This window comes from Diceros bicornis, chromosome 26, assembly GCF_020826845.1.
Source record: "Diceros bicornis minor isolate mBicDic1 chromosome 26, mDicBic1.mat.cur, whole genome shotgun sequence".
Taxonomy (NCBI): domain Eukaryota; kingdom Metazoa; phylum Chordata; class Mammalia; order Perissodactyla; family Rhinocerotidae; genus Diceros; species Diceros bicornis.
This window is the reverse complement of record NC_080765.1, coordinates 12,557,621-12,584,601: the sequence shown is the minus strand read 5'-3', so window position 1 is coordinate 12,584,601 and position 26,981 is coordinate 12,557,621. Positions and strand designations below refer to the sequence as shown.

Below are 26,981 nucleotides of genomic sequence, written 5' to 3'. Positions count from 1 at the left end.
CCCCAACACATACAAACATTCCCTGTGGCCTTTGTGTGTCCCTGCGAGGCTTAGTCCTCACAGAGACCAGACCAAGGGCCAGAGCAGCGTGGAGGGACTCAAGGCTTATATAGGACAAAGATGCTTTGAAGGCAAAGCCCGTTTGTCCCCTAGAATGGTGGTGACGAGCCTCTTAATACTGGAGCACCTAGGCCAGGGTCACGGGCCTCACCTGCAGGTGCCCACACCAAGGCTCGGCAGGCAGCAGCTGGGGCGGGCAGGGCTGATGGGGTGTGGGGAGAAAGCATGTCAAAAGTCAACCCACACAAACAACAGAGAAATAAATCTGTTGTGCAGCAAATCAAAATTGCAGGCTGGAGAATCCTGCATCTCAGGCTGGACACACTGTGTGGCAGAGCCCCAGCCAAGGCTGGGTGACAATCTAATGACAACACGGGGCACGTGGGGCAGGATAGGGATCCATGTGCCATATGGCTCTTCATTGCTCACGCGGGTTTCACATCTGTTTTATCATCGCACAAGCCATGACCTTGGGCAGTAAGCACATGGCTGTCCCCACCTTACCGCTAGGCAGCGGAAGCTCCGCACGGTCTGCTGCTGGGAAGCCAGCACGCGGCTTCCAAACCCCACGTCCTCTCCATTCCCACCTGCGTTTCTGACGCCAGAAGGACCATGGCTATCAGGGACCCACACGCTTGAACCTGCAGGATAAGCCCTGATGGGAACAAGCACTTCTGCCTGGGGCCCAGGATCTAAGGCACTGCAAACCCCAGGCTTCCCTTCGGCCACAAAGGCCACCAAGAGCCTCAGGGACTTACCATGTCTGCTCTTTGTTTCTGGCCTCCCAGCTCCTCCAAGGCCTGTGACAGCTGAGCCTTCAAAACAAAGAAAGTGGGGTCAGTGGGCCATCTCCTCCCAGGGCAGAGGGACCACACCTCCCCCATGTCTGCTGTCCTCCCAACCTGCTGGGCAGGTGGCCCCCAGGAGCTAGAAAGCAGGAGCTGGCACAGTCAGGGGCTCAACTGCCCCCTGGGGGAGGCCCCATGTTCCCACTGTTTGGAGAGGGGAACTGAGAGGGCAGTCGGAAAGCATAACAGAATGCCAAGTCCACCTTAAAACCTGCCACTTGAAAGCGACTAAGGAGTTATGGGTGGGGAGAGAGAGAGAGATTCGGGCAGGAAAACAATTCACCTCTGCTTGGCAGGCTCACGTCTGGAAGAAGTAATTAAGGCAACTTTCCTGATGGGGCCAACATCCAGGGAAACCCCAGATGCCCCTCAACCATGGCCCACCCAACAGGACTCTGGAATCCAGGCAGAGCAGTCCCCACGCCAGGATGCCTGGCTCACCCCAGGGCAGAGGTGCAAGGGAGATTCCTGACGATGGTGCCAGCCTGGTAAGAGCTGTGGCTGGTGTCATCAAGCTCAGCTCCTGCTTGTCACATTCTCCCACAGAGACCAGGCAGAGCCCAGGGGCTGCCATGCTCCAGCCTGGGCAAGTCCGGCTGGCATGTTATATATCTGTCTCCACAGAAGCCACCCTGGGAGAGGCAGCAGACCAACTGCAGAGCAGGAACACCAGTACTAAAAAGTCGAGGTCAACTGGGCCCAGGCCCCGATCGCACACATATGCCCTGCCCCCCAGCCTCAAAGCCCACGAGGTTTGTGGTTTGTGTGGCTTGCCTCAGGTCAAGGATTCCTCCTCGTGGGTCCTCAGTACCATTAAGCCAGGACATGCTCACAAAATGAGAACCGGTCACACACTTTTCTCCAGAGAACAGTGAAAATGAATGTATCAAGTGAGTTTCGGGCCACTATTTGAAACACTGCTTGGTAAGGGCCGCTAGCAGCCTCTGTGCAGAAGCACTGTGCACTCAGTACCCAGGCAGCGATCCACGGGGTCTGTGCACCACCACGCGGAAGGGACTGACTCTGAGAGGAGACAGCTCTTGTGCAGACAAGCAGAGCTGGGACCAAACACAGCCGGTCAGACTGGAAACCCTGTCTTTCCCCAGAGCGGCAGGATGGCAGACACACAGACATCACACCAAAGGCCGCTTCTCTTGCGGCCCCTCTGTAAGGTCACGAGGTCCAGCCCCTGAAGGCATGAAGGGAGTGAGACTCGCATGCGCTGCCGGGCAAAGGCAACATGCTGTCAGAGAGCTGGGGCATCCCCGTGGTCTTGTCTGTCTACAGTCCGAGTGCACCCCAAACAGCCGAGGGCGGGTGCTTCCTCCACGCGAACCCTTTCTACGAGGGCAGGATGCTCTTTAAAAGCTCATCGTGACTCTGCAAGCCCATCTGAGCTGATGCTCCCAGGAAAGTAATGCCAAGCCAGGGAGAGAGGAGGATCGTTACTGCAACAGCCGAGCCTTCTGAAGTAACACCTCCAAAGCCAGCCAACCACCAAAATCACCCCCAAGGACCGAGCGCTGAGCCTGATGCCCAGTCCTGCGGGCCAGTGAGGCGGGTTCTCCATCCCTCTGCCTCTGCCTCACCTCAGGCCAAGCACCAAGGAACGGGTGCAGCTGCCAGGGGGGCAGGCAAGGGGCAGGTGGGCAGAGTGGCCTCACAGGCACCACAGAGGCCACCCCTTGTGGGCGGGAGGTGGTCTGGAGAGGAGGCAAAGGGAACATCTGCACGGCCTGAGGTGGCCACTGTGGTCTGCCTGTAAATTCACCACCACCGAGAGCTGACGGTGCACAAACATTTACACAGAGAAAACAATCAACTTTACAGAGCAGGGAACAGCCATGCCTGGAAGCGGAGTGGTGTGCTCTCTTTCTGGCTGGCAGGTCCACGAGAGACTGCTCTGAGAGATGGAGCAGCCCTGGGTATGTGAGACGGAGAGGACACACCTCTCTGCTCTGTCCTCGTGCTCGGAGCAGACCTTCCAGAGCCTGGTCCCATGGACAGACACTGGTGTTGGAGGTCAGACCCCAAGGGAAGAACCCTGGGTTGCCCTCTGCCCCTCGCTGCCGCCATGCTCGGCCTCCGCCTGTGCACTCACTCCTGGGAGGTGGGTCTTCTTACTGGTCCTAGTTCAGGAAGGAAGAAACTGAGGCCCAGAAGCTAAGCTGTACCCACCTCCACCCAGGGTGGGTAACGAGGCAGGAGGTGACCCAGGGCTCATGCTCCCCTTCCCACACCCCAAGCAGCAAGGAGCCCCTCAGAGCCCCATAGCTGCCACTGCCTCCTTTGAGAGAAGTCCTCTCTGCATGCCCCACAAAGGACACTCCAGCCTCCATGCCTGCCTCATGGCCAAGGGGGTGTGGGGCAGGAACCCACAACCTCTTCCCCTTGGTCAGTGCTGGGGTACACAGAGAACACCCACAAAGCAGTAAGAAAACAAAAGGTGTGACAGAAAAATGGACAAGAGATACAGACAGACATCTCCCAGCAGAGGAAACATATGTGGCCAATGACCGTATGAAAAGGGAATCGACGTCATTAATCAGGAAAATATACATGGAGACCCAGCAGAAACTACTACCACTTTGCATCCATCCATGTGATGGGCAGAAATCCAGGATTCTGGCCATACTGAGCACTGGGGAGGATCTATCTACACCAACGGTGGGAAGCACACGAGTAACGCACTTCAGAAAATACTGTGGTGTTGCCCTGAAGTCTCACACTCACAGCTCCTCTGACTCAGTAATTCCACTCAGGTATACCTTCAAAGAAACTGTGAAACGTGCACAGCCAACCTGGACAAAACCAGTCCTCGCTGCACTGCAGCAGTAAAATCAGAGCCAACCGAGATGCCCATCAGCAGGGGAATGAATCAACACGCTGCGGTACATTTATGTGGACACAGAGGCCGGCAGGGAAAGGCGGGTGACCTGCTCACAGGGAAAGTCAGCCTGGGGCAGGGCTGAGTCTGCCCATGGCCGTGCCCAGGCGACAGCTCCATGCTCACACACCTCTGTACTTGGACCCTGTTGAGTGAGTGAGGAAGCGACGAGCAAGCCACAGACATCGAGGGGTGACCACTGGGAGCCAGTCCAGACCCGCCGTGAGAGCAGGTGAAGCTTCAATGACCTCAGTGTTACAGCCAGGACGCCGCCACCAAAGTTTGTAGAACACTTTACCACGGTTTCTGCAAGGACACGACTAAGCAACGGGGCGCAACGACGGGCAGATTTACAACTGGCCAGTCGACTTAGAGCAGAGACTTTGACTACTGGGCAGATGCTGATCCAAGACGCTCATTCCTGTGCCTCACCCGCTCCGTCCAACATTCCCAGCAATGACTTGAAAGAAATGTAGAAAGCATGCTTCTCAAACCCTCATGTGACTGGGGATGGGAAATATTGCAAATACAATGGAGACCAACAAGATTTAGAGAGATCTCAAGAAGCCAGAATAATTAGCAGAAACCTGACTTGGAGAAAAGTCAACACTGCATTTGGAATCGAGCATTTGCCTGCATTTACCTAAGGGAGACGTGCCCTGGAGCAACTCTTATGAAAAACGCAACCCAGGGAATCGGGAGTTTCCCCATTCCCGACACTTCCCGAGGAAGTGTCTGCCTCGGCAGCCAGGGCGGCAGGGGGCTTGGCTAGCTCCCACCAGCCAGGAAGCTGAAGCTCTGTAGGATTCTATGTCTCCTGGGGGACTGGGCCAAGTTCATCAAGGCGGACACTGACCAACTAAAGTGTTTCCAAAGAGGTGACCAAGATAGCGGAGGGCATCATACCGAGTCGTTTAGCCATGAAGAAAGAAAATTTCTCGAGATGCAGGAGCTATCTTTATCCAAAGGACAGAAGTCACATCCACTAGGCAAAGAAGGACCACAAGGGGCTGACAACGCTGTGTCTCCATCTGGGTGGTGGCTGCAGAGACGTGTTCACTGGGTGATAATTCATTAAGCTTGTACACTTAGAACATGTGCATTTGTGTGTGTGTGTTATATTTCAATGAAAAGACAGACCTAAAATATATATATACTTCAGCACTCTGGAGGACAAATGAGGGAGAAAGAGAGGGACAGCTCTGCTACATAACAGGAAGATGTCTCTAAGAGCAGGAAGCTCACCATCACTGAAAATGATCAAACAACCTGTCACACTATCCACATGGGAGGGCAGAATGGGACGTCACCCAATGGCCTTCCGTGTCTAAGATCCTAGGAGCACAGGAGGGCTCTAGGCTGGGGATGCAGCAGGGTGGCCTCCCAACAAGCCCAGCAGGCAGAGGGGTAGGATTCCAGGAGGGTGGATGCACAACCAAGAGGATGAGACAGGGCAGGCAGCGGAAGACAGAGCCTCTTGGCTGGGTTTGCAGACCCTCCCGAGGGCAAAATCCACAGGTGTGGGATGAGCGTCTGTCTCCTTGGCTCATGCCTGAGAAGGGTGGGAAGTGGGAGCTCCTGAGAACAGGAGCACAGGACCCCGGGCACCATTCAAGGAGATGCACTGCTGCTGGCGCATTGACCACAAGGGGCTGTGCAGAGCAGAAAAGCCTGTTTTTCAAAATGCAGCAGACAGAGCAAGCCACAGTGGAGTGGGGGGAGGCTGTGGATGGGGGGTACTGAATACCTGGCCTGACCTCCAGCCTGTGAGGCAGATCCACAGAGGTAGAGCCTAGAAGCTTCCAGCAGAGTGCCTGCACAGAGTAGACATCCTATAAATCCCTCCCTCGCTCGTCATTCAGTAAAAATGTCCTGGGGATAGAAAAACAAAGGGAATAGCCACACACCCACAGCCCGCCATCAGGAAAGGCGAGACGAGGCAGGACCAGGGACAACAAGGCTGCAGATACCAGGGCCCCAGGGAGGGCTTCCAGGGGACAGAGTAGCTCCCAGATGGGGCGTCAGGAAGACCTCTTGAGGGGAGGAATTCTGCTTCTGGACAAGATGGAGCAACAGGCACTAGATTTATCCTCCCGCCTCAATCAGCCAGAAGACTAGACAAAACCACAAGACTGTGGTTTTCTGGCATCAGAGGAGGGCAGCACAGAACTCAGATCCTGAGAGGAGGAGACACCTGGGCTACCACTGACCAGCTCACTGCCCACCATGCAGCGCCTCGGGACACAGGCAGGGAGGGGACAGGCAGGAGCCGGCTGGACACCGCAGGGCAGAGTTCCCAGAAGGAGGAGGAGGAGGGGCAGGTCTGAACAGACACTTCACCAGGGAAGATGCACAGACGGCCAAGCAGCATGTGAGAAGCTCCACCACGTTCTCAGTCACCAGGGAAATCAGACTGACAGGACCCAGAGTGGGACGGAGGAGGGCTGCTGGAGCTCTCACACGTGCTGCAGGGAGACTTCTAGAAGGCGGAACACAAAACAGTGCAGCCGCTTTGGAAGACAGGTTGGCAGTTCCTGATACAAGTTAAGCATACGTTTACCCTGTGACCCTACAATCGCTCTCCTCGGTATATACCCCAGAGAAACGAAAGTGTCCACACAAGGACTTGTATTCGGAGAGTCGTAGCAGCTTTATCCATAATGGGCAGGAACCAAAAACACCCTAATGTCCACCACTTGGTGAACGGATACACAAATTTGGGTACAGCCCTACAAAATGCAATCCCATTTAGCAATAAAAAGAAATGAACTGTTGATGCAACAAGTGGATGAATCTAAATAGCACTGGGCCAAGTCAAAGGAGGCAGACACAGACCAACTGTGGGATTCCATCGACATGCGTGCCGAGGAAAGGCAAAGCCACGCTGACGAGAAACAGGGTCTCCAGGGCCTGGCGGAGGGGGCTAATTGCAAGGGGCAGAAAGGAAGCTCTGGGGGGATAAAATTGCTCCATACCATGACTGCAGTGGTGGTTACACAACTACATACATTTGTCAAAATCCACCAAACTGTACATATAAAGCTGAGGAATTTTACTGCATATAAACTATATTTCAACAAAGTTGACTGTAAAAAATTAAAGTTTCCAAAATAAGAAGGAATAATGCACTGAGGGTTGATCCCCTCTCCTATGCCCCCGAGTTAGTTAACCTGCCACCAAGAACAGTGGGGAGGCTTCTAGAAGATGGGACCAGCAGGGCCGACCCCAGCAGGTGCTCATGCCCCTTCTTCCAGAGTACTGCCCTCAGTCAGTACAGCCCACTCCTCATAAAGAGAGGGATGGGGGCTCTGCCGCCAACCCCCCATAAGGAGAGGGATCACACGGCTAGGGGATCTGCTATACAGTCACATTTGGCTGACCGCTGTCCGACTGCTGTCAGCTCTGAATTGGCTTTTTTAAAAATTATATTTTGAAGTCACATTGAAGTCAGACCTATAGAAAGTAGCTTGAAAATCATGGCAGAATGGACAGGGAGGGGTCAGGTTATCACTGAGGTTTCGGGCCCACAGGGGTCCTGACAAGTCAAAGCCACTACAAGGAAGCTCCGTGAGCTCCTGACTCGGAAGCTGACCCCAGACCTCCCTGGGACCTAGAAGTCTGACGCGTGGAAGGCTTCAGTGGACAGGGAAAATGCAAAGTGCAGCCCAGAGTGAGGCAGGAGGGCCCTCAGACCCAGGCCCCAAGCAGAGAAAGAGCCGGCCCCACCTCTCCCTGGTGAAGACCAGACGCTACAGGGAGGTCTGGGCCCTGGGGCTCTGTCCTCCACAAACCCACGTCCCACACCACATCCTACCAGCAGCGCAGCCCCAACCCGTCACTCTCAGCACTGGACACTCGGTGGTCCCGCAGACCCTCCTCCATCCACAGCACCCCTCCACACTGCCAGTCTGTCTGGTCTGGTTGAGGCCACTGGAGTCTCTGGGCTCCATCCCCTCTGCACCCTGCCCTGGGGCCTAGGCTCGCACAGGATCCTGGGACAAAGCCCCAGCCCCACTGGCCAGGCCCCACACACAGCACACCAGGACGGTGCCAGACCCCAATGGAAGCCCTGCCGGGTGCTGCATCAGCCCCAGGCATCCTGCTCCCTGTGGGGGAACCACTCAGTGGGGTCGGCCCCTCCCTGCCTTCTGCAACTACAGCTGTTACTGCATGCAGTCAGGTTCCCTACTCCAGCATAAGGTCCGGTGCCTCTGATCTCTGTTCCTGGGGCACCTGTACTCTGGCTGCGGGTCACATCCAAATTAGGGCAAAGCAAGACCCTACACATGCTCACACATGCACACATGCACTCACACGTGCACACACACTCCACACACACACACGACACACACCACACAAAGGTGTATTATTAAGTTGGGAAAATCAAATCAATCTTCTGAACGCTTTGAACAACCCTCATGTAACAAGGCTTACCTCCAAGGTGGAAGGCCTTATGGACTTCAGTTTCTTCAAATATAAAATCAAGGATTCTTCACTTTTTCATCAAGTTAGAATTCCCCTTGAGAATTTATGAAAGTTATATGATCTCTACCCAGGAAACCATCCACGCTAGCAAAACCTGGCATTCACAGTAAGGCAGAGGGTTGTCTGGGATTTGCTTATCAACAATGGCCCACACACTTGATGAGCCTCCCATGTGATTGATTCGTCTGACTCTCAGCACCTCCCTCCACAGGAGAGGCACCATCACCATCACCCACCTGACACGTGAGCAGAGAGAGCCCACCGTGGCAAAGCCACGGCTGCAGCTCGGGCTACTGCTGGCAGAGCCAGGAGGATACCAGGCAGTCTGGCCTGGGTGAGTGCCAGCATTCAGTTTTGAATGAAATCCTGTTGAGGGGTTGAGAGGCATACCCGGCCCCAGAGGTGCACAGGCAGCCCAAGACGGCCCCAGGAGGGTTCTAGGAAGGTCCTGGGTGGGTTCTGGTGGGGCTCTGCCACAGGCTCAGCCCAGAAGTAATTTCATCAAAGGTCCCAGGATTCCCAGGGGCAACGGTAACTCCCCAACAGAACCAGATCTCCAGGGCTCCGCAGTCCCCTCAAACGGCACAGAGGACTTGTGGGGAAGAAAAGCAGAGATCAGTGGAGGGCCATACTGCAAGCATCACCCCATAACCCTGACGTGGGATGCAGAGGGGCCAGGAGGAGGCCGCGGCAGACACAGTACCAGCCAATCACCCCATTTACAGAATTCTGACCCACAGCTTCGTTCTTTGCACACGAACTTCGCTGGAAGACAAGGCTCCTGCTCTGAGGACATTTCTAAACCTGTCAGGCTGAAAGGTCATGGGCAGGGCCCCTGATCCCCTACAGAGCACTGGCTTCTCCTGGCCACAGTGGCCGGGCTGAAGGGTAGTATGCCAGACACCACCCTATCCCTTGGCAACCCCTTGGGGGTGGGTCTATCACAACACTGACACCAGGGAACCACACCTGCCTCCCTAGAGTGGCTGAATCTTGTCCCTAAAAGACTGGTCAAGTCCTAACCCCAGAACCCGTGAAGGGACCTTATTTGGAAACGGGGTCCTTGCAGATGAAATCGAGTGAAGGATCTTGAAAGAGATCTTCCAGGGTTTAGGGTGGGAACAAACTCCAATGGCACCTGTCTTTGTAAGAAACAGGAGAGGGAGATGTGAGACTCAGAGACACAGGGAGAAGGCCAAGTGACGACAAAGGCAGAAACGAAAGTGATACAGCCACGAGCCCAGGAACGCGCAGAACTTCTGAAGCCTCCAGAAGCTGGGAGAGAAGCCTGGACCAGACTTTCCCTCTGAGCTTCAGAAGGAAGCAACCCTGCTGACACCTTGACCTCGACCTCTGGCCTCTAGGACAGCAAAACAGTAAATTTCTGTTGTTCCGAAATTTAAATCACCTGGTTTGTGCTTATTTCTCACAGCAGCCCCAGGAAGCTAACACACCCCCCGACTCCAGGCCTCACAGCGTCAACAGGCATGGGGGTCACATAAGCCAGTGTGCAGGGTCTGTGGGCGAGAAGGCACTGTGTAAAGGCACCCAGAGCCCGCTGGGTGGGAGGGAAGGCCCTCAACACTCCCACAGCAGCATCTGAAATACACGTCCTCCATGTTCACTGCTGTCACGGAACTGAGAGAAAGGGCAGCAGAGAGCCCTCCCCACAGGGCCAGTCTGAAGTCTGGTCGCCGTCACCTGGAGTCACCCAGACCTGACTGGCCATGTCCACCCCCATTACGAGAGACAGAGGCCCAAGGAGACCTGGGAAAGGAGAGACCAGCATCGGGCAGGGACTGTGGCCCCACGTGGGCCTTAGAATCATTGTCCCTGGAGCTGACAAGACGTCTGAGTGGAAGAGCCTCCAACAGCATGTCACAGAGAAAGAAGCCCACTTGGTGACCAGGGCTCAGCCGAAGCAGCCAATCGAAACAAAACGACCTGCACTGAGTGTTGGGTGCGTCTGCCTGCACCAGCTGGTGGCCCCAGCCCGGTGACCGTGTCTCTCTGGACCTTCCAGTCCACACCTGGACAGCAAATACTGAAAGTCTCACCAGTTCTAACATGCCAGCCTTTCTCATAGAGGACTGGGAGACGGAGCACAACGTGCACCTCACCTGCTGAAGGTGCAGAGTCTGCTGGCAGCACTGAGTGACAAGAATTCTGAAGGCCAGGCCTCACACCAGAGGGATGGACCCCTACAGCGGTCGATTACCTGCCACTCCCCTTGGAGGCCACAGCCAGGCTCCAGATCAGAGCCCACCTTCCGGCTTGAGCTCCTGGACTCCTTCCCGCTGCCCCTGCAAGCATCACCCCACCCTGCAGACACGTCCAGGCACCCCCAGGAGCAGCCCCCAGCGCCCAGCCAGGGCACAGGTGGGTGTGGGTTCAGGTGTGCCAGGCATCGCCTCCCAGTGGAAAGCATCTCCTCTGTAAGCGCAGCCCCTCGTTGGGCCATTGTCTGTTCCAGCCACGTCCTGCTCGGCCCCGCAGTGATTCAGGAAGAGCAGGTGACAACGCAGCTGATTTATTCCTGCTTTTTCCCTGAGATTTTCTGCTCAAGCCAGGCTGCTGCCTAAGCAAGTAGCGTTGGGCCATGTCAGTCCCACCCATTGTTCTTCCTCAGCCACGGCTGGCCTGCTGCAGGGCATGCTGTCTACAGCACGCATTCCACTCAGGTTGTCCAGGCTCCTGGCTCTGCCCAGGATGCCGAGGCCTCAAGCAAAGCATGACAAGGACCTAACCTTGGGGCTCTCACCCCAGGAGGAGAGGAGAATGGTGTGCCTGGAGCCCTCAGACACAGCTGCACAAGGTCTGGGAGCTGGGAGCAGTGGTCACTGTTTATTTTCTGGAGGGGGTTCCAGCAGGGCTCACAGAAACTGCAGTGTCAGGTGGGACTCACAGCAGGGTACTTCTCTCCAGGAAGCTGGCATCTGTGACAGAGGGCAGCGGGGGTCAACAGAGCCATCCCTTGCAGAAACACACACGTGCCCCTTTCACTCAGCCATGACCGTGTGTGCAGCACGGGGAGGTCCTAGACGTCACTTACTCCCAGTGACCCTGCTTGACCCCTTGCCAGTCTCATCACCTGGGAGAGGAGAGCAAGTAACTAAGTGGTCGCCAAGCTGGCGCTCGCTCTGCACATCCATCAGGAGGGATCCTGAGACGAGGACGGGGGTTCCTGCGGAGGTGAGCCTTCAAGAGGGGGCTCTGCCTGACAGCAGGAGACCAGGGAGCAGCAGGCTGGGGGGTGCCGCAGGGCACATCAGAGGCTCCCCTCAGCCTCTCCTCACAGCTGCTTATGGTAAGTGAGACCAGAGGCACCTCCTGAAGGGAAGAGACACCTGGAACAGCCTCAGACTGTCACAGACCCTCCCGGTTACTTTCCAGGGGCCAGCAGGGAAGTCTGGAAGGCCGGTGGAGTGTGGCGGGGGGGTGAGCACGTGGAAGAGACACAGGAAGAAGGGAACAGCCTATCCCAGAGGAGGCAGCATACCTGGGAGCCCATGTGAGGTGGACGAGGTATGGGGAGAGGACGCCCTGCCACAGCCTGGAGCCCCCGGCCACAGTGAGTGAGCGTAGAGCTGCGTCAGGCCTGGAGCGGTGCCCAGCGGCCCACACAGCTCTTCCTGGTGGGGGCACTGGTGATCCAGCTGGGCCTCCAGGTGGCCGCATGCACTCAGACACCAGCCCCAGGCCACGCACCGCTGGTGACAGGGAGAGGCTGCTTGAGACCTCGTGTGGCTATTTTCATCTCGAAGTGAGAACTGCTGCGGAAGACCCAGCACCCCACCAGAGCACAAGCACCCAGGCACAGCAGAGAAGCAGTTCCTGTAGGTGGGGCACAGGCTGGGGACAGGCTGCTGTAAAACTTCTCGATGCCTGGGTGAGGGAGGATGCGAGAGCATTAAGCACAGTTCCCTCAGTCTTATGGGGGGGAAGCTACAGACCAGGGAAGTCTGGGGTCCCCCAAGGTCACAGGTCACATGGAGAGAAAGAGATGGAAGCCTCAGGCCTCCTGCCTTTCTGCTCCACTTTACACATGGGTTAGTGACAATGTATAAGGAAAAAGGAGGAGACGATGCCAGTGATCAGGGGCCCTTCTAGGGGAAAGCATCCAGACCCACTCACGGCTTCTGTCCAGCAGTGGGCCCCAAGTGGCAGAGAGGAGCCCTTCCCACATGGACGGCAGCCCAAAGACAGGTGTGAGTTATACTTCTCATGGCTGCAGAGCACACTGACACACAAGCAGGCAGGCAGCTCACGTGGCCAGGTGCTCAGCCCAGAGCCTGGGGCTCTGATGGGTGACCCCGGCTCCAGTGCAGCTGTCAGGACCCACTGACAATTGAAGAAGCCGATATCTCTCTCAGACCTAGAGCGTGCAGGCCCCACAAGGCGCTCAGAGGGCCACAGTGGGCACTCACGCGGTGGAGACCTGGACCTTGTCCTGGGCTCAGTCCACCCCCTTTAACAGCCCAGGTGGTTATGCTACAGGCAGTGGTTCTCACAGTGTGGGCCTGGGACCACAGCTGCAGCATCAACCGGGAACTTGCGGGAAGTGCAGCCCCCATGCCCCCTAAACTCCCCTACAGAGCTGGGAGAGGACCCAGCAGATGTGTGTCTTCACAAGTCCTCTAGGCCATTCAGACCATCAGCGCACAGTTTAATTTGAAGTCAGACAACCAGAGACCAATCCCAAAGTCTCTGCATTCCAGCAGGATGACCTGAAACAAGGGACAGATCCGAATGTCAGCAAGGTGGTGGAGCAGTTTTCAGCTGTCCTTCCCCCCACAGAACATCGACTCAGACGATCACCCCTGACAACAAGAGAAGAGATCAATGGAACTAAGAGCTGGTCTTTTAAAAAGATAAACAGGGGCCAGCCCGGTGGCATAGTGGTTGAGTTCTCGTGCTCCTGCTTCAGCAGAGCAGGGTTCACAGGTTCAGATCCCAGGAGTGGACTGATGTACCGCTTGTCAAGCCATGCTGTGGCGGCGTCCCATATAAAGTAGAGGAGGATGTGCATGGATGTTAGCCCAGGGCCAGTCTTCCTCAGCAAAAAGAGGAGGATTGGCAACGGATGTTAACTCAGGGCTAATCTTCCTCACACACACACACAAAAAAAAAGATAAACGAATTGACAAATCTTTAGCTAGATTAAGAAAAAGAGAGATAAGGCTCAAGTAAATAAAATCAGAAATGAAAGAGGTGACATTACAACTGACACCGCAGAAATACAAAGGATCATAAGAGACCACTATGAACAATTAATTATACACCAACAAATTGGACAACCTAGAAGAAATGGATAAACTCCTAGGACATAAAACCCATCAAGAATTAATCATAAAGAAACAGACAATCTGTCTTGTTTTTGTTTTTTTTTTATGTGTGAGGAAGATTAGCCATGAGCTAACACCTGTTGCCAATCCTCCTTCCATTTTGCTTGAGGAAGATTATCGCTGAGCTAACATCTGTGCCACTCTTCCTCTATTTTGTATGTGGGACCCTGCCACAGCATGGCTTGACAAGTGGTGTGTAGATCCCCGCCTGGGATCCAAACCTATTAACCCCAGGCCACCGAAGCAGACCGTGCGAATTTAACCACTACGCCACCGGGCCTGCCCCAAGAAACAGACAATCTGAACAGACCCATAACGAGTAAGGAGATTGAATCAGTAATAAAAAACCTCCCAACAGACAAAAGCCTTGGACCTCATGGCTTCCCTGGTGAATTCCACCAAACATTTAAAGAACTAAAGCCAATCCTTCTCAAACTCCTCCAAAAAGTGCAGACACACTTCCTAACTCCTTTTACAAGGTCAATGTATGACCTTTTTAATGTATTATTGTATGCAATTTGCTAGTATTTTGTTGAGAATTTTTGCATCAATGTTCATCAGTGATATTGGCCTGTAATTTTCTTTTTTTTGTGTGGTCCTTGTCTGCTTTGGTATCAGGGTAATGTTGGATTCACACAATGAGTTAGGAAGCTTCTCCTCCTCTTCAATTTTTTGGAGGAGTTTGAGAAGGATAGGTATTAAGTCTTCTTTGAATGTTTGGTAGAATTCACCAGGGAAGCCATCTGGTCCTGGACTTTTATTTTTGGGGATGTTTTTTATTACTGTTTCGATCTCCTTACTGGTGATTGGTCTATTCAAATTCTCTATTTCTCCTTGATTTAGAAGGTTGTATGATTCTAAGAATTTATCCATTTCTTCTAGATTATCCAGTTTGTTGACATATAGCTTTTCGTAGTATTTTCTTATAATCTTTTGTATTTCTGAGGTGTCTGTTGTAATTTCTCCTCTTTCATTTCTGATTTTAATTATTTGAGCCTTCTCTCTTTTTTTCTTAGTGAGTCTAGCTAAAGGTTTGTCAATTTTGTTTATCTTTTCAAAGAACCAGTTCTTGGTTTCATTACTTTTTTCTATTTTTTTTTTTTTAGTCTCTATTTCATTTATTTCTGCTCGATTTTTATTATTTCCCTCCTTCTACTGATTTGGGGCTTTGTTTGTTCTTCTTTTTCCAGTTCCTTTAGGGGCACTGTTAGATTGCTTATTTGAGATTTTTCTTATTTGTTGAGATAGGCCTGCACTGCTATAAACTTCCCTCTTAGAACCACTTTTCCCATAAATTTTGACATGTCATATTTTCATTTTCATTTGTCTCCAGGTATTTTTTGATTTCTTCTTTGATTTCTTCGTTGACCCAATCATTGTTCTGCAAACCATATATCTGATAAGGGGTTAATCTCCAAAATATATAAAGAACTCATACATCTCAACAACAAAAAAACTAACAATCCAATTAAAAAACGGGCAAAAGACCTGAACAGACATTTCTCCAAAGAAGATATACAGATGGCCAACAGACACATGAAAAGATGTTCAACATCATTAACTATCAGGGAAATGCAAATCAAAACTACAATGAGATATCACCTCACGCCCATCAGAATGGCTATAATTAACAAGACAGGAAACAAGTGTTGGAAAGGATGTGGAGAGAAGGGAACTCTCATACACTGCTGCTGGGAGTGCAAACTGGTGCAGCCACTATGGAAAACAGTACAGAGATTCCTCAAAAAATTAAGGGTAGAACTACCATATGATCCAGCTATTCCACTGCTGGGTATTTATCCAGAGAACATGAAAACACCAATGCGTAAAGATACATGCACCCCTGTGTTCACTGCAGCATTATTCACAATAGCCAAGACTTGGAAGCAACCTAAGTCCCCATCAAGGGATGAATGGATGAAGATGATGTGGTATATATACACAATGGAATACTACTCAGCCATAAGAAACGATGAAATCCAGCCATTTCTGACAACATGGATGGACATTGAGGGTATTAAGCGAAATAAGTCAGAGGGAGAAGGTCAAATACCGTATGATCTCATTCATAAGTAGAAGATAAAAACAACAAACACTCACATAGAGACAGAGATTGGATTGGTGGTTACCAGAGGGGAAGGTGGCAGGGGGCAGGGAGGAGGGCAAAAGGGATGATTAGGCACACGTGTGTGGTGATGAGTTGTAATTAGCATTTTGGTGGTGAACATGATGTAATCTATGCAGAAACAGAAGTATAATGATGTACACCTGAAATTTATACAATGTTATAAAACAATGTTATCACAACGACAACAACAACAACAAAAAAAACGCATCCTAATCAGAAAGGAAGAAGTAAAACTCTCTCTTTTTGCAGATGACATGATCTTAGATATAGAAAATCCTAACGATTCCACCAAAAGCTATTGGAATAAATGAATTCAGTAAAGTTACAAGATATAAAATCAACATACAAAAATAAGTTGCATTTCTATACACTAACAATGAACTATCTGAAAAAGAAAAGAATCCCAATTACAATAGCATCAAAAAACAATAAAAATACTTAGGAACAAATTTAACCAAAGAGATAAAAGATCTATATACTCAAAATTATAAGACATTGACAACAGAAATTGAAGATACAAATAAATGGAAAGACATTCCATGCTCATGGATTGGAAGAAGTAACATTGTTAACGTGTCCATATTACCCAAAGCAATCTACAGATTCAAAGCAATCCCTATCAAAATTCCAATGGCATTTTTTTTTGTGTGAGGAGATCAGCCCTGTGCTAATATCTGCCAATCCTCCTCTTTTTTTTGCTGAGGAAGACTGGCCCTGGGCTAACACCAGTGCCCATCTTCCTCCACTTTATATGGGATGCCGCCACAGCATGGCTTGAGAAGCAGTGTGTCGGTGTGCACCCGGGATCCGAACCGGCGAACCCTGGGCCGCCGCAGCGGAACGCAGGCGAGGTTAGTCAAAGGGGACAGACTTCAGTTATAAAGTGTATAAGATCTAGAGACCTAATGTACCATGGCTACAGTTAATAATAATTTATTATATACTAGAAACACGCTAAGAGAGCAGATCTTACATGCTCTCACACAAAAAGAACAATGTGAGGTGATGGGTGTGTTGATTAGCTGGATTGTGATAATGATTTCACTGTGTATACAAATATCAAAACACCACACTGTACACCTTAAGCATATACAACTTGTATTTTTCAATCACACCTCAGTAAAGCTGGTAGGACAATGACTGGACCTCTACAAGCTTTAACCACCTCACCTCCCAGAGAATCATCGACCCCATCTATAAAATGGGTATGTAATTCACACCTCCTGGAGCTGTTGTGAGAATTAAACCAAAAACAGCACGTAAAGAATCTGGCACAACACAACAGCTCAATAAACAGAAGCCACTGTTTTCTGCTGAAAACCAGCCTTTTGGCTCTGACCTCCTATGCAGACGCCTCTGTCCTGAGTTTGGGAGCTGGTGCTGAGAGCAGGGTAATCTGTGCCGTGTCTCTGCACGTTCAGACACCATGTTCAACCGCAGAGGATTCCCACGCCTGGGTTTCTGGAGTTGTTTTCTTCCCGTTAACTTCCTTCCTTTTTCCATTTCTCTTTAATATATTGCTTATCTTGTAACTCTGTCTCAAGACTCTTCATCTTGTTTTATCTGTGTGTTTTACAGGAGAGTCATCTCAAGTTCACTATATGAGGGGAGCAGTAAATACATACATTTGTAAGAAAGAAAGAAACTGGATCTGGTGAATGACCTACGTTTCAAAAGTTGATGTTCTTCCTGAAGCCAAGCTACCCATGCAAGGAGGCGAGAATAGAAACTGCCTTGTCTGAGCCCTCACACGTGTAACGGGGGGAGAGGGAGATGGATGCATGGTGATGCCCATTCTCCCCTGAGTTGGAAGTCGGAAATTATTTCAGATCCACTGTAACCCAAAATTGGGACTGTCCACATACCTCCATGCAGCCAGCAGCACTATAATCTGTTTTAATTAAATAAATTAGAAAAACAAATCAGATTGATATGTTCAATCAAGGTGGCATGTGCTGCATATTTATAGCTCCATCGACAGAGGAGGATTCGTGACATACGCTACCAACTTCTGCAGCCGTTTTATTAAATGGAATAAATAAAATCCATGCAAATTGCCACAAACTTCACCAGAGACAGGCTACTGGGGTTCTCCCAGTCTCAACACTTCCAGTTTGTTTTAATGAAATGTTTTTGCCAGAATCAAAACATGTTCCCCATTAGAATTGACTGATTAAGCTAAATGGGTGAAATGTAATGACTCTGAAAGAAGCCGATGAGCTTCTCAAACTACCCGTGCCCACCCCTGTGCTCCCTCCCCTTCCTGTCAGTGAACAGGGAGGTCGGGGGAGCCACCCTCTCCCCGCACCTGCACCTGTGTGAGGGCGCCTGCAGGGCAGCACACTGAGTGCTCAACAGGCCCCGTGGGGCCCAGTGCCGGTCAACCTGGTCGAGAGCTCACAGCACTGAGGGTGAGGGCAAGGCCAGGCCCTGGGCAGTCGTGATGTGGCTCTCACATCAGGCAGCAGGGTCCTGGGGGTCCCAGGAAGAGAGGGGATAGAACAGGGGTCTGACAACTACAGTCTGCATCCAAATCCAGCCCCCTACCTACTTTGCCAATTAAGTTTTATTGGCACACAGTAAACCCACCGTTTACAGATGGCCACAGCCACTTTCCAGCTACAACTGCAGAGCTGAGGGGTTGGGACCGAGACCATGTGGCCGCAAAGCCCACAGTATTGACTGTCTGGCCCTTTACAGACAAAGTCTGCTGACCCCTGAGTGAGAAGAAACAGGAGCTTGGCGAGAGGACTGGGGTGGAGACAGAGGCCAAGGTAGAGACAAGATATAAAGAGACAGACATGAAGAGAGAACAGAAAGAAAATAAGGATGCTAAGGGACAGAGACTGGAAACGAAGGAAAAGAGAAATCAGTGGAGGTGGGGAGAGGCAGAGAGAAGTACCCCCAACGCCCATCAGGCACACCCTGACCCCCCACACGGCTAATGACATCCTCTCCCTCTCAACGTCCTCCGGACCCTGCCTTCTAGACCAGCCATGATACATCAGGCGGGCGAGGGAGGCAAATGTCCTCGTTACTTGAGTTAATCCATCTCCGTAATCAGGCCCGGTGGGCTGTGGGGGCGTTTTCCCAGCATGCACCTCGCTGCCCCCCCCGTGGCTCTTTAGGAAGGCTGAACAAAACGGGCGGCCTTGGGGCTCACCAGGGAGCGACCGGTGCTCTGCTGCTCCTCCTGAGCCAGCGTGAGCCCCCCAAACGGTGCTTGCCTCTCGGCCGAATGATGGATGAGCTATCTGGCAGGTAGGAAGGAACCCTTAGCCATCGAGTTCTATGAAGTTACGTAACTCTTTACTATGTGTCAACAGATGATGCTCAGTGAACAAACTTCTGACAGGCAGCTCAAAGCTGCTTTTAAAGCTTTCCAAGTGTGGGTAGCTCTGTCTCTGATACGTAAAATGTTACTGTTTAATGAAACAAGACTAGGAAAACCTGCCCTCCCAAAGCCTGGAAAGTCCAGAGTCCAGGGTCCAGGGTCCAGCGTGGGGCTGCTGTGACCTAGAGGTTGAGGTCAAAGCCTGAGGCGTCTCCAAGCTGGTTCCCTTCCTTGGGGCCTCACAACTGAACCAGCAAGCAGCAGCACAGGCACCTGCTTCTGCCCACGTCCCGCGTGGCCCAGGAGGAGGGCCTCCCTGCCCATTAAGGGTCCCCCTTGGAGCAGGAAGGCAGAGCCGAGGTGGCAGCCCCTGGCCTGGCAGGTCTGGTGGGCCGTGCAGCAGCAGCTGAGGGGGCCAAGCCTGGTGAGTAGGGGGAACGGCAGGGCCTGGGCAGACAGGGGCTCGGGCTCCTCTCTGGAGCCCAGTCCCCACAGCTGAGAGAATCAGCAGTCCAGGATGGGCCTGGGGAAGTCGACTGAGCAGCAGGCTGTGCCACGGTCAAGTCAGAAAGACGGGTCTCAGCTCCGCCCTCCTCCATCTGGGCCTCAGTTTCCTCAACTGCAAAGTGCAGACGACAACCCATGCCCTCAAGCAGGGCGGGGCAGGGCAGGGGAGGGGAGACGCGTCCAGCACTGCAGCTCAGCGCCCGTAGCTCAGCAGCACCAGGCGAATGGCAAACATCCCCCCACTATCATTATCAGAGGATTAGCACATAGGTGCCAATCTGAGAGGGTCTGGAAGGCTGCTCAGGGCCTCAGAGGGGTGAAATGGGGTTCAGAGGCCCAGGGCGCCCAGTGTCTGAGCTGCCCCACAGTGGGCAGCATTGACCCAGAGGCCTGACCCCACAAAAGGGTCAGTCTGGAGATGGGAAGAGGGTCTGGGCCAGGGATCCCCAGGCTGCCAGAGTAGGTGCTCAGTAAACATGAATCAAGAGAACGAATACCCCTGCTCCTCCATGCACCGCCTCCCCCACCCGCACGTTCACACTCCCGCCCGCCCGCCCGCCATCAACGGATCTACTCGAGCCACTCGGATGTGCACAACAACTCCTAGCTCGACGGGGAAATTGCTGGGACTGAAGGTCAGTCAGGCCAGCATTCCAGGTTTTGGTGTTTTGCCTTAAAGCAAGGCTCTGCCACCCACTCCTGGAATCTCCATGAGGCTCCCGAACCTGGAAGAAGGGCTGGCAAACTGCAAACAGAGCAGACTTAGACCCCAGCCCCAGGCCCAGCAGAGTGGCACTTCATCCTTCTCTCCTCACCTCCCGATTCCCAAGGAACCTCCACATCAAATGACCCATCTGCCACCTTGCTGGGGGTTCCTGTCTACAGTCTTTCCCTCTGCCTTAACCAAGAACCCCGAAATGCCTCTAGGTGCTCTCCTCCTCCTGGTCTACAGAGAGAATGACAGTCCCCACGATGGCCAAACCTCCGCCCACCCACCCCCACTTTGGGGGCACAGGATGCCCACCAAGCCTGTTGTAGTAAAGAGATGGAGGCCAGTCACAGAAGGTGACAGGAGGAGAGGCGGGACTTGCCCCAGGTCCTCTGACCAGCTCCTTGCTCCTTCCACACGTGCCGACCGGGTCTCACGGCTGGCGTAACTGGCCTGGAGTGCTGTCGGCACTGCAGCTCTGGGCACGGCGGGCACTGCGACCTTTACATCCACTTCATCTGGAGCTCGTCCCAGCTCTTTCCCAAGCCCAAGACCTCCCCACTCCTCTCCAAATCCCTTCCTTTTGCTTGCTAAAGGGTTTAGTTCCTAAAGTTAGAGCCACGTTCTCCCTAACTCAGACCTCCTCCTGGGATGACGAGCATCCATGCTGAGGAGAATGGGGTGGCCCCAGGGCCACACGAGAGCAAGGAAGCGCTCCCAGGTACTTGCTGTGTGCCTGAGTGGTGTTAGGCAAGAGAGAAGGTCCTGATCGAGGCTGGACCCTTCCTTTTAAGGGCTGCACATTTTCCAAGATGCTCACGGAGCCACCTCAGAAACCAGGTGAGAATGGCCACGACGCTAAACGCGAGGTGGCCCCCTGACAACCTTGCTGGGAGCCTCCAGGGAGCTCAGTCAGCCAGTGACGCGATGCTGGGGCCGCTGGCTGTAATGCACAGGGACAAGGTGAGTACTTCATGCAAGTTCTCAATTTAAAAAGGTATCACCCTCCAGAAACTGTAGAGAAAAGTCTTCTGCTACCCATGTGCTTCCCCATACATGTCACTTCTGTCACATTTCAAGTGTTTGGGAGAAACCCCTTAGGGCCCAGCCAGCGATGCAGGCTGCCCACACTTGAGCTGTCAGAGACCTGGTCCCACTCCTCATTCAGCGACTACACAACATGTGGCAGTGTGAGTGACCTTACCTCTCTACAAGGACAATGTACATCACCGAAAAAGGGACGAGAGCTTGGAAAAGCTAAAAGCCCCCACGTGGGCCCTCAAACTCCACGCCCTGTCCTTACCCAATAACCAACCCTGAGAGCAAAGGCTCACTCTCCCCAGTGCGGCCAGCACATAACTGACTCATCGGGCACTGGGTCCTCGTGGAAGGATCACTGCGGATCCCACATGGGGCAGGCATCCACACCCAGCCCACCCAGGACCCCTCGTCCTCAGCTGTACCCGGCACTGTCCCCTCCAGGGGGTGCTCCCTGACCTCCCATGGAGGCAGCTTCTCTCCAGCCAAGCTCCTTTACTCGCTCTGGGCAAACGGCACGCACAGCCCCTGCATGTGGCCGTCCAGTCCCGCTGACTCCTTAGTGCGCTGGGAGCTCCCAGGGCCTGGGGCCTTCCTGAACATAGGGCCTACGCACAGGGGTGCCAGATATAGATCGAATCAGAGGATGACTAGGGGCGGGGGGTAGGAAGGAAGACCAGGGGAGGGTGGAGGGGAAAGGGAAGAGGAGGACAGAGGAGAGAGGAAATGACCTCCTCCCCGCACAGGTTTCGAGAGAGGGGTGGGAAGGAGACGAGAAGGGGTCTTGGGTCTTGGCAATGAGCAACAGCCCCAACCCCACCTGGCCTGGACTTGGGAGCAGGAAGGGCCAGCTTTGTCTGCTGCCACCTGGTGGAGGCCTGGAGGCATACAGCTCTCAACACCAAGTGGACCTGGGCCTATGGGCAGAACCGGGCGGGGGGGCCAGGCGTGACCCCCAGGGCACACTGAATCCAACCACTGCCTCCACCTTCCAGAGGCGGTGGGGCTGCCAACTCCCAACACCCAAAGGCTGTCAGCTTCTCTCCACCTGCCTGCTGATGCTCCCAAAAGACCAGAGAAGAGTGACCAGCTGGCCAGGCCCAGAAAGGCCTGGCTGCTACCTCCCTAGGCTTGGATCCTCCCCAAGACAGCAGCTCAGGCCCAGGTGGGGCCCTCGTGGGAGTTAAATGGGGCCTGTTGAGCAGGACAGGGTGCAGAAGGCATGCGGGAACGGACCAGACGGCCAGAAACACACAGCCCTGCTCCACAAACCCCAGAGAGCAAGAGTCACAGGCCCCTGGTCCCAGGACAGCTTTGCAGGGAGGGCCGGGGCTGGCCTCAGTTCCAGCAGCTGGGAAGATGAGCATAGCCAGAGTCTAAAGCACTGAGAGTGGGCTCCGGGGGTAACCCCCAGCCATCAGACAGAGGATTTGAGGGAGCAGGAGCTCTGGGCAGGGGTCTCTATCCCAATGAAGATCTGGGGTCATTGTCGCCTGGGTGGAGGGCAGGAAGCCAGCAAAAAGGGCTGGCCTGCTTCTGGAGGGCCCATGTCCAGGAGAAAACAGGGCAGGGACAGGAGCCCCAACGTGGATGGGGTGAAGGTGGCTACTAGGGCCGGGGAGCAGCTCCTCACCCTTCCTCTGCCCGGTACCTCCTGCCCTGTGTTGGGACCGGCCGTGTGAGCTTCCACGGCAATGATCACAACAGAGGAGCAGACAGTCATGGTGGCGAAGCTGGCTGAGCCTGTGGCATCTCCACCTCCCTGAATTCTCCCCTGACTCTAGGAGGTACACAGGAAGGCTGGGTGACCACCTGCTGCACTGCTGACCACGGAAACGGGAGAAGTCAGGGACTTTCTCTGTTGACACTGGGACAGTCTTGTGCAGGCCGGACGAGTTGGTCCCCCTGCAGGCAGGGCTCAAGAAGGGGAAGACAGGGAGGAGAGAGGAAGCTGGTGCCAGTCTGCCAGAAGCCTTTGCCTTTGCGAGGTGGGGGAGGGCTGAGCCCGTGCTGTGAGCCTCAGGGCTGTGGGCCAGATGTGCAGGCCCCACAAGATAAGGGAGGGCGACCATGCTGGTCCATCAGTTCTGAGGTCACTGACGGCCCCTCATCACCTGACATACAAGAAACCCAAACATATGGCACTGGAGGTGCCACAACTGTCAGCCTCATAATGAACTGATTAGCGTGCATATGGCACACAGACAGGAGGAATCTCTCAATGTAAAAAATGCCAGGGACGACTGAAGGTGTCAGAGAGGCTTCCCTGCAAATCTCTCTTCATTAATGCTTCATAGGGAACCAAAAGTGTTGTAATGAAATGGCTATTAGTGCACCTATATTTATGATGATTTGCTTGGTGCAGCATGGAGTTGACATCTAAGATCAGGACTGAAGGTCTGCGCGCGGCAGCACCTATCGCAGCCCCTGTGGGCCCCCTTTCCTGGCCACGGGACCGGAGCACGAAGCCGCGTGGTGAAGGCGGGCAGGCAGGTGGACAGCTGGCTGCACTCACCTCCATCTCCGAGCTGTGGGCGTGCACCTTCTGCACCATGTCCTCCGCCTCACGCATGCGCCGCGTCAGTTGGGGCGAGTACTCGGCCGGGGTCAGCTCACTATCGTAGGACCCCAGGATGGCACGCATGCCATCTCGCTCCTGTGGACACAGAGGACAGGTGGTCAGGCCCAGGGTGGTGACGTGACACCAGAGAAACGCGTGTGAGGGAAGACGCCACACAGAGACAGGAGCAGGAGTGTGGGCTTGGGATCAAGTTCAAGTGGCATGCCAGCAGGTAGGGGGTCCCTCACAAGGCTCCTCAAAGAGCTGAGGCTGAATGCTTAGCAGCGTCTGATTTACGATGTCAACAGAGCCCACTGAGACCAAGACAAGGCCTCAGCTGCTCTGGAGTAGCAGCCCGAGCACGGCCAATGCCCAGCGAGCCTGCGGCCCCATCTTTGGTCTGGGCGCTCTCCCTGACCACCGGTCTCAAGCTACAGCAGTTGTAGAGACCTGCAGTGGTCACAGAACCCACAGACCAGCGGCGTGTGCACCCCTCCCTGAGTCTGCTGTGTCCCCCATGTCCTGGGTCAATATAATTCTTGAGTTCCATCAAACAGGCCCAGGAAAACATCAATGGGATGAGGCCAGGAAGTAGGTTTGAGGAGAGATCCATCTAAGCTCCCTGAAAGGTCCCAGGATCCCCATTGAAACAGCTCTGGCCTCAACAAGCTCCTCGTCTTCTCACAGAGCTCATGGAACCCTGAGCCCCAACCCTAGGCTGCAGCATGTCACCCAGCACCAGCCACATCGGCACCCTTCCTCCGTGTTTTGGGCAAAAGCTGGTGCCGGGTAACAGTGCAGCTCAGGTTTTGTGGGATGACACACTGACCACACAGCGTCAGGACAAAGTCTTGGAGCCATACAGAATCACTGCTCAGGGGTGCCCTGCTAGAAAGGCTTATTAAGGCTGACAGCGTGAGCCAGGAAGTCAGGGGCCCTAGGAGAGATGGGTGGCTCCTCCTGAGCCAGGACTGGAAGATCCCTTCCTAAGATGCTCACCAAGGGAGAAAGCTCTCCACAAGGCCAGCAGGAAGAAGGTCTGCAGAGACCAAGGTGTCCCTGGGTCCAGGAACTAAGCTGCTCTGACAGGCCTGCATAAAAGGCACCCAGCACCAGGAAAGGAGCCTCTGACTCCCCAAGGGCTGCCCACCACCATTTCTCCCCACCCCAACTGTGGGCCTAAAACCACAGGACTGGACTCTTCCAGCCCCAGACCCCGAGTGTGGACGGAGGAGACCTTGTCCCTAACAGATCCCAGGAGTGAGCTGGAGGCCAGCACCTGCCCTCCTCCTGCCCCACACTCCTCCCACCTACTGTCACGGACAGACACCCACCATGAGCTGCACAGTAGAGAAGATTCACCCCCACAGAAAGCCCAGGTTTCCTAGAGCACTGCTTCTCACACCCCTGTGCATAGGAACATCCTGGGGGGCTTGTTAAATGTTGACTTGGATTCAGCAGGTCTGGGGGGGCGGGCCTGAGAGTCTGCATTTCTAAAAGGCGCCCAGAGACGTCAATGCTTCTGGTGTGTGGGCCACACTGGGGAGCAAGATACAGAGTTCAGTGACCTGTGCCTGGGGACGGCATGGCCCAGGAAGAAGAGGGTCAGCTGAGGCCAGTGCTCTCATCCCCAGAGCCTTCGTTCCCTGATGAACGAGGTGGGTAATCAGCCAATCTCAAAGGACGGCTGTGAGGATCAATACCATTATGGATGAAGCACCTGGCGCACACAATAATCCAACAACAGCAGAACGATCTTATCCACATCAGCAAACGCACCTCCAGTATTCACGGCACATCCCTTTCCAGCACACACATTCTGGGACAGCTGCTGGAGAAAGGTCAGTCCAGCCCTGGCACAGCCTCACTTTGCGACCCGGCTAGGTGCCCCCTCCCAGCTCCCAGCTCCACAGGACAGGGCATCCAGGTGAGCTGCAGGGTCAGCCCGTACCAGCACTGGCTCAAAGGCAAATTCATGGACCTGAAACAGACAGGGGGAGCGAGACCCCAGGGAACGCCCCTCAGGTGTTGGGGACAAGGTCCTCCTCCACTTGGCATTCTTTTGCTTGGTGCTTCCATGGGCTGAGGCCTAACTATGCCACGGGGAGAGACCGTCCCAACTGCCCTGCTACCCGAGCATCGACACCATCCACCCACCCCCACCCAGGCCCTTCCTTCTCAGGTGAGACTGAAGGAAGACCGGGGAGGGTGGGCTTCCATGACCCTCTGCGTCCTCCGTAGAGAGCCGATCGGGCCCTCGGCCGCTGTGCTCGGTACTTCCCGTGCTCACAAGCCTGACTCGGCCATCGCCCCAGCATGGACTTCATAATTAGCTGATGACAAAAAATTCAATAACTGAGAAATTAAAGTTACAAATCCAACTGGAACTGGTCACATATCCGTGGAAAAATTTGTTTCCACAGGAAGGTTTATCGAGTGTCATAATTTTATTGAAATCCTATATCTTCCCATTGACTTTTATGGTTCCAAGCTGGTTACCAGAGTTATCATTACCAGAGCACCGATGCCACACAAGGGCCGGGGAGGGGGACTTCCTTTCGCAAACAAGCTGTAATTGTTTCCTTTATTGACCAATAAATCTCCAAAATGCTGCCTTTCACCACGGTTCTCTTCCATCACATCTCCAGGCTAGCAACACTGGCAAAGAGGAAAATGCAAAATTGAAAGTTTGTTGTTTGTACCTTTTAAAGAAATTGTTTTGTCATTAGTAGTAAAACAGCGAGGACTGTGCTGGTTTGATTTGAAAACGACTTTTTAATGACTGATTCCACTTGCAGTAAAGTTTGTTTCATTTCCACTTGAGCAAATGCCGGCGATTAATCGCTGCGTGAACAGGCGCCCAGCCTGTGCACAGAAGCCCCACACAAGGCGAGTGTCCAGAGAGCGCCTCTCCTCGGTGCAGAACAGTCCTCTCCAGAGGCAATCACACTTGCTTGTCACGTAATTAACGGCAACAGGAAGAGCATGGAAACAATGTCTCACGTACGAATAAGTGAACCAAGGACTGTGGGGCAGGGGCAGGGGCAGGGGCGGCCGACAGAAGGGCCCCCCGACCACAG

General features: G+C 53.6%; 1 protein-coding gene across 2 annotated transcripts in view; it reads right to left on the bottom strand.

The window, feature by feature from the left end:
- Window positions 1–26,981, bottom strand: part of MAD1L1 (mitotic arrest deficient 1 like 1) — a 454,569-nt gene that overhangs the window by 188,271 nt on the left and 239,317 nt on the right. The window contains exons 12-13 of one of the 2 annotated variants that reach the window (XM_058569409.1): window positions 23,857–23,997; window positions 819–875 (exon numbers count right to left, since the gene is read on the bottom strand). In XM_058569409.1, the coding sequence (XP_058425392.1) occupies window positions 819–875; window positions 23,857–23,997 (198 nt within the window). The remainder of the gene's footprint in view (window positions 1–818; window positions 876–23,856; window positions 23,998–26,981) is intronic. The other variant, XM_058569410.1, reaches the window with a different exon arrangement.